The following is a 7,947-nucleotide window of genomic DNA, read 5'->3' on the forward strand; positions in this document are numbered from 1 at the left end:
TGCTCTTAACCACTGAGCCATCTCTCCAGCCCGATCTTGGCCATTCTTACAGGTGTAAGATGGAATCTCAGAGTTGTTTTGATTTGCATTTCTTTGATGACTAAGGATGTTGAACATTTCTTTAAGTGTCTTTCATCCATTTTAGATTACTCTGTTGAGAGTTCTCTGTTTAGGTCTGTACTTCATTTTCTTTTATTGGATTATGTGATCTTTTGGTGTCCAATTTCTTGAATTCTTTGTATATTTTGGAGATCAGACCTCTGTTAGTGAAGATCTTTTCCCATTCTGTAGACTGTCGTTTTGTCTTATTGACCATGTCCTTTGCTTTACAGAAACCTTTCAGTTTCAGGAGGTCCCATTTATTAATTGTTTCTCTCAGTGTCTATGCTGCTGGGGTTATATTTAGGAAGTAGTTCACTGTGCCAATGCGTTCACGTGTACTTCCCTCTTTCTCTTCTATAAGGTTCAGTGTGGCTGGCTTTATGTTGAGGTCTTTGATCCATTTGGACTTGAGTTTTGTTCATGGTGATAGAGATATGGGTCTATTTTCATTTTTCTACATGTGGATATCCAGTTATTCCAGCACCACTTGTTAAATATGCTTTCTTTTTTCCATGTGATATTTTTTGCTTCTTTATCAAAGATCAGGTGTTTGAAGATGTGTGGATTGATATTCGGGTCTTCTATTCAGTTCCATTGGTCCTCCTGTGTGTTCTTATGCCAATACCAGACTGTTTTCAGTACTGTAGCTCTGTAGTAGAGTTTGAAGTCAGGGATTTTGATGCCTCCAAAAGTTCTTTTATTGTATAGGATTGTTTTGGCTATTCTGGGTTTTTTGCTTTTCCAAATGAAGTTGATACTGTTCTTTTGAGGTTTTTGAGAAATTTTGCTGGGATTTTGATGGGCATTGTGTTGAATCTGTAGATTGCTTTTGGTAAGATTGCCATTTTTACTATGTTATTTCTGCCTACCCAAGAGCATGGGAGATCTTTCCACTTTTAATTTTTCTTCAAAGATTCAAAGTTCTTGTCATACAAATCTTCCACTTGTTTAGTTAGAATTACTCCAAGATATTTTATGCTATTTGTGGCTATTGTGAAGGGTGTTGATTCTCTGATTTCTTCCCCAGTCCTTTTATCATCTGTGTACAGGAGGGCTACTGATTTTTTGGTTTTTCGAGATAGGGTTTCATCTGTACCTTTGGAGCATGTCCTTGCACTAGCTCTTGTATACCAGGCTAGCCTCGAACTCACAGAGATCTGCCTATCTCTGCCTCCCAAGTGCTAGGATTAAAGGCTTGCGCCACTACCGCCCGGCTCCCTTTCTCTTTTCTTCCTTCCTTCCTTCCTTCCTTCCTTCCTTCCTTCCTTCCTTCCTTCCTTCCTTCCTTCTTTCTTTCTTTCTTTCTTTCTTTCTTTTTTGAGACAGGGTTTCTCTGTAGCTTTGGTGCCTGTCCCGGAACTAGCTCTTGTAGATCAGGCTGGCCTCGAACTCCCAGAGATCCGCTTGCCTTTGCTTCCCGAGTGCTGGGATTAAAGGCGTGCGCCACCACCGCACGGCTTCCGGCTCCCTTTTTATTTTTTTTTTTGGTTTTGTTTTTCAAGGCAGGTTTCACTGTGTAACTGTGGCTGTCTTGAAATTTAGTAATTTATTTTTTATATTTGTGCGCCTTGGTGTTCTTGCTTTCATCTATGCCTGTGTGAGGGTGTCAGATCCCCTGGAACTGGAGTCACAGACAGTTATGAACTGCCATGTGGGTGCTGGGAATTGAACTCAGATTCTCTGGAAGAGCTGCCCGTGCTCTTAATTGCTGAGCCATCTCTCCTGCTCTATTTTTTCCCTCACTTTTAGGCATTATTAAAAATATGAACATTTTAAAATACATATGGGGCTGTAGAGACGACTCAGTGGTTAAAAACACTGACTGATTCTTTTGAAAGGACAGAGGTTCAGTTTCCAGAACCCCTGTAGAGGCTCATAACTGTCTATAACTATAGCTTCAGGGCATCTGATACTCTCTCCTGGCCACACGCTACACAGACTTACATTGTAGGGAAAGATTACATACACACAAAATAAAACAAGAATGCTTATATAAAGAATATCTTTAGAATATTATTCAAAATTAATGTTTTAATTTTTTTTTTTTACCAATTCTGTTTTTCTTCTACAGCCCCTAAAAGACGAAGGCCTGCACGTTCAATATTTGATGGTTTCCGAGATTTTCAAACTGAAACTAGTAGGTATTTGTGAACTAGTCTCTCAGCTCCATCTTCCATTCCACTTCCTTTCTGTTACAATGAAAAGAATGTTTAGTATTTGTCTTCATTACTTTGAGGATTCCCCATGTTTAAAAAGTGAAATAATAGCAACATCAAAATGTTGGGTAAAGATACTGGCTAGTTTGATCTCCAGGATCCACATGATGAAAAGGGAGAAACTGACTCCTGCAAGTTGTACTTTGACTCCGCATATGTACCATGACATACATACATGTACATGTATATACATACACTATCCTAGTTAGGGTTACTGTTGCTATAATGAAACACTAAGACCATACACAACTTAGGGAGGTGTCAAAGACCAGCATCAATAAAACTTGTATGGTCCAGGGTAAGAACATGGTTAGAATTATTAAGTAAAAAAGAAACAAAGATGTAAGAGAAATAAGAGTGAAACATAAGGGGAGGGAGGAGGCAACAGACTTCATTAACATGATATAAGGAATAGACTTGAATTCTCTGACCTTTGGTCCAGATGGAATGGCTCCACCTCTACACCCAAAATACTAATTAACCACACCCTGGGTCAGCATCTCTCATTTGTAGCCACACTTGTTGTCAACAACTTTGAGAGAGCAAAAATAAACTCAAAGTCTCTGACCTCCAGTCATGGTGGAGCAGGATCACAACTGTGGGTCCCCACAGGGAGAAAAGGGTTTACTTGGCTCATACTTCATGTCAGGACAGGAACTCAAACAGGGAAGGAACTTGGAGGAAGGAGCTGATGCAGAGGCCATGGAAAGGTGCTGCCCACTGGCTTGATCCCCATGGCTTGCTTAGCCTGCTTTCTTGTAGAACCAAGGACCACCAGCCTAGGGATGGTACCACCCACGATTGGTTGGGCCCTCCCCCATCAATCACTAATTAAGACAATGTACTACAGCAGTGTTTCTCAACATGTGGGTCACAATTGCTTGGGGGAGGGGTATCCTGCATATCAGGATATTTGCATTATAGCTAGTAACAATAGCAAATACGGTTATGAAGTAGCAATGAAAATAATTTTATGGCTTGGGGTCACCACAACATGAGGAACTGTATTAAAGGGTTATAGCATTAGGAAAACTGAGGACCATTTCCCTACAGGCTTGCCTGTAGCCAGTCTAGTGTTACAGAGTCATTTTCTTGAGTCTCCTTCCTCTTTGACGACTCTAGCTAGTCAAGTTGACATAAAACTAGTCAGCACAGTTCATGCCTTTCTGTGGTACAGCTCAGAAGTGTCTCAGAAGTATACTTTTAAGAGTCTAAAGAAAGGACAAATTTGTTCGTTTATTTGTTGGGGATGGTGTGTAGGCCATGATATGTGTGTGTTCTCTAACAAGAGAATAGCTTATTGGAGTTAATTCCTACCACATGGGCCCTGGGGATTGAACTCAGGCCATCGGGTTTGGCAGCAAGTATCCTGACTTTCTGAACCATCTAGCTGGCCCAGGACAGTTGTTTTTTAGATAATACATGACACATGCTTGGTCTGTATCTGGTGTTGTATCTGTGCCCTTTTAAGGTAAGGATAGGTCCAGTAACTTTGTAAAAAGTTGAAAGAAAAGGCTTAAGTTATCAAAGGAATCTGCTTTTTTAGTAGATGGGGACAGCTCTACTGCTCTAACTCTACTGCAAGCTTACAGACTGGGAGCTAGCTGCAATCAATGGGTTAGGGTCATTATCAAACTAGAAAAATTATTCTGAAAGCTTTCTTCTGTGTTATGAATATGTGAAAGAGTTTACTTTGATGAGGGTGTGTGTGTGTGTGTGTGTGTGTGTGTGTGTGTGTGTATGTGTGTATGTGTGTGTGTGTGTGTATTATTTTGCTGGTGACAAACAGGGCCTTGAATATTCTAGGAAGCAAACATTCTACCCCTCAGGTGTATCCTCATCTCAAGGTGAATTCGGTTTTGTTTTAAATGGTGCTGGGCACTAAATGGGGGCCTGTGTGTACTAGATAAGTACTGAGCTAGATCTCCAGCTCAGCTGCCTTTCCTTTTTACTGTGAGACAGACAATTTCTTACTAGGTTGTTCAGATTGGACTTGAAATCACTCTGTGGTTCAGGTTTTTTGTTTTTTGAGAAGGGGTTTCTCTGTGTAACAACTTTGACTATCCTGGAACTTAATTTGTAGAACAGGCTAGCCTTGAACTCACAGAAATCTGCCTCTGCCCCCTGAGTGCTGGGGTTTAAAGCCAGGTGCTGCCACACCTGACTGAACTTCTTGTGTTAGCCTAAGTCTGCACCACCAGGCCTGACCCAACAGGACTATTTGTAACTAATTTAATTTTCTACTTTTATCCTTAGGCTAGGGAACAACACAAACTCCTGGAATATTTTTTTGCCCCTCTTTGTATTTTTTTTTCAAGTCATTTGCTTTTTGAAACTAAGCATACTGTTCAGTAATTCTTTCAGTCAATATAAGGTCTTTTGTTTATTATGGAATTTAACACTTTCATTTTATGACTAATTAAAACTTTCCCCATCCTTCTGTATTGCAGTTAGGCAAGAACAGGAATTAAGAAATGGAGGAGCAATAGATAAGAAACTCACCACCCTTGCAGATCTGTTCCGGCCCCCAATTGACTTGATGCACAAAGGCAGCTTTGAAACAGTAAGTTTTTGGAGATTGTATACTAAACCTATGAACTGGTTTACAATTTTAGTTTGTCTTTTTTTTTTCCCTCTTTCCTCTTTCTTGAGACAGGGTTTTACCATGTAACCTGGCCATAGTATATTGACCATGCTGGCCTCAAAATCAGAGATGGGTCTGCCTCTACCTCCTCTGTGTGCCACCATGCCTTTTTAATTCCATTTTATTTTTTTCAGTATATAGAGAATTGGTATCCTAACTATTTATGCATAATATACTTAAGGGTGGCACTGGGTTATATTTTTACTGGCAGTAAATGACTAACATTTTTAACAACAGTGTATGACTTTGATTATTTTGAAAGCCTTTGATTAGCCTTGTGTGACATCATTGTAGAGCCTCTAACACTTTGAAAGCTTCTTTTTATAAACTTAGTTTTGTAAATGTATGTATCTTTTACTATTGCTAAGTATGTAGTATAATGTTTACTAACCATTTATAAATTGTTTGTGTTTCTCTTTTACCTATATTGTAGTCTCCCCCTTATCTTCAGTTTTGATTAGGTTTAATTTACATGAAATCTCAAAATATTAAATGGAAAGTTCCAGACATAAAAGTTGCTATAGTGTTTTGTTGTTGTTTGTTTTTGAGACAGGTTTTCTCTGTTTTCTTTGGAGCCTGTCCTGGAACCCACTCTGTAGACCAGGCTGGCCTTGAACTCACAGAGATCACCTGCCTCTACCTCATGGGTGGAGCCCTAGGATTAAAGGCGTGCACCACCTGGCCGAAAATTGGTATGTTTTAAGTTAGGCACTCTTCTAAGTAGTGTGATGAAATCTTGCCATCTACTCAGGACAATGTATCTGTATAATATCTGTTACCTACCTGTTTATCATTTAGTTAGCTGATCTGGGCTAATATAAATTGACCAACTTGCTGGGGTGGTAGTGGTGCATGCCTAGCACTAGGGAAGCCAAGGCAGGGGTAGCTCTAAGTTCAAGGCTAGCCTGATCTTCAGATTTAGTTCTAGGACACCTGTGGCTACCCAGAGAAGAAACCCTGTCTTGGAAAAACAAAAACAAAAAAAGTTGCTCAACTTATAATAGCTTCATTTTATTTATTTGGGTTTTTTGGGGGGGGATGGTTTGTTTATTGTTTGGTTTTGGTGTTTTGTGTAGCTTTGGAGCCCAGGCTGGCCTTGAACTCACAGAGAATCTGCTTGCCTCTGCCTCCCAAGCAACTGGGATTAAAGGCGTAGTTCTTTCATTTTTGAGGCAGGGTCTCACTATGTAGCTCTTAGACCAGACTGGCCTCGAATTCAGAGAGCCACCTGGTTAGGAGATTAAAGGTGTGCACCACCACACCCAACTCAGTTTGTAATATCTTTTTTGTTTGTTTGTTTGGTTTGGTTGGGGTTTTTTTGTTTTGTTTGTTTTTGTTTTGTTTGTTTTTTATTTGGTTTGGTTTTTTTGAGACAGAGTTTCACTGTAGCTTTGGAGTCTGTCCTGGAACAAACTCTTACAGATCAGGCTGGCCCCAAACTCACAGATATCCACCTGCCTCTGCCTCCCGAGTACTGAGATTAAAGGTATGTGCCACCATTGCCCAGCTTCAGTTTGTAATAACTTAATGCTTGTGTTTAAATAACTTATTTTCCATAATTGTACCCCAAAACTTAACTAGTGATATTGGCAATTGGGTATATCATAGACAAACTATAAAGTGTTTCCTATAATTAGAAGGGTGATAATTCTTGGTTTATAGTAAAAATAAATTATCCATGAAATTGTGAAGAAGGGACTTCTTCAAAAGAATTTTGAACTACTTTTCCTGTCATATTTGACATTGTAAAAGTCTGGTCTCCATGTGGCAGTGCTTAGTTAGAATGGATTAAATTTGTGTATATTTTTTGTTATTTGTGGTTTCATGATGATGGAAGTCACAAAATATCCCACACCAGTTCAGAATTATGAATAATGAAAGGGTTATTTATTTAAGGGAAAACTTAGAGATCACTGTCCTAGATAACAGTTCTCTGCATGAACAAAAACAGTCTAGAAGCCAGATGCAAGAGAGCGGGGCGCATACTTTACAGCTGCTTTTACAGTATAAGAGACCATGCCCAGGTGGGCTGGTATCTTAAAGGCTATTGGCTGAAGGAGCAGAATGTGCTCCCACAGCAGTTTCAGGTAAGTATTGGGGATATTAGAAATATATCTGGATCCAATTACAAAATATATTCTTTCCCCAGTTCTTCCTAGCTTTATCTTTTCTAAACTCAAAGGAAAACTTCCTGGGGCAGTTTACTTGATTGTGTCTGCTAACTTTTAACCAAAGCTAGGGGAATATGTTCCCTTCTCACCACAGTGATAATGATTGTCATTGAGAAGACAGCAGTAGGAACTGGAGAGATGGCTTAGCACTTAAGAGCATTAGCTGCTCCTGCAGAGGATCCAGCACCCAGATGGTGACTTACAACTGCAGTTCTAGGGGATCCAGTACCCTCTTCTGGTCTCCACAGATAGCAAGCATGTACATAAACTCATAAACATGCATTCAAACATATAACATTAAACAAACCTTTAAACACAAACAAGTAAATAAAACAAAACTATCACATTTTCAAGATATTTAATATTTCCAGAGAGGATTTGCTGGCTGGTAAGACTGTTGAATGTGTGGTTCCAACAGTTAGGTCAAAGCCAGTATTTCCCTTTCTCTAAAGGAGCAGAATCAAGACTATTGTGCATAGTATTACAGAAAAAAAATAAAAATAAGGGATTTACTAGGTTGACTTAATGATATTCACTGGTAGTTCAACAGTGACTGTTTGTATACTTGAGCTGCTCAATCCAAAAAGTAGGTTGCTTCAGCCATTCTGTCTGGTGTTGAAGGCCTAGAAACTCCCTGGAGAGCTGAAGTTTGATGACAATGGCCACAAGTATACACTGAGAAAGAAAGGGTCTTACAGGGATGTACACACTTACTTCCTCCTATTTTCATTCATTCAGTGGCTGGTGCCAGCCAACTTCTGGGTGGGCCTTTCTTTTTTTTTTTTTTTTTTTTTTTTGGTTTTTTTTTTTTTTT

The 7,947-nt window shown here is 39.4% G+C and overlaps 1 protein-coding gene across 2 annotated transcripts in view; it reads left to right on the plus strand.

The window, feature by feature from the left end:
* Positions 1 to 7,947, plus strand: part of Ubxn7 (UBX domain protein 7) — a 63,278-nt gene that overhangs the window by 39,210 nt on the left and 16,121 nt on the right. The window contains exons 4-5 of one of the 2 annotated variants that reach the window (XM_005344840.3): positions 2,174 to 2,239; positions 4,769 to 4,881. In XM_005344840.3, the coding sequence (XP_005344897.1) occupies positions 2,174 to 2,239; positions 4,769 to 4,881 (179 nt within the window). The remainder of the gene's footprint in view (positions 1 to 2,173; positions 2,240 to 4,768; positions 4,882 to 7,947) is intronic. The other variant, XM_013351596.2, reaches the window with a different exon arrangement.

This window comes from Microtus ochrogaster, chromosome 2, assembly GCF_000317375.1.
Source record: "Microtus ochrogaster isolate Prairie Vole_2 chromosome 2, MicOch1.0, whole genome shotgun sequence".
Lineage (NCBI taxonomy): Eukaryota > Metazoa > Chordata > Mammalia > Rodentia > Cricetidae > Microtus > Microtus ochrogaster.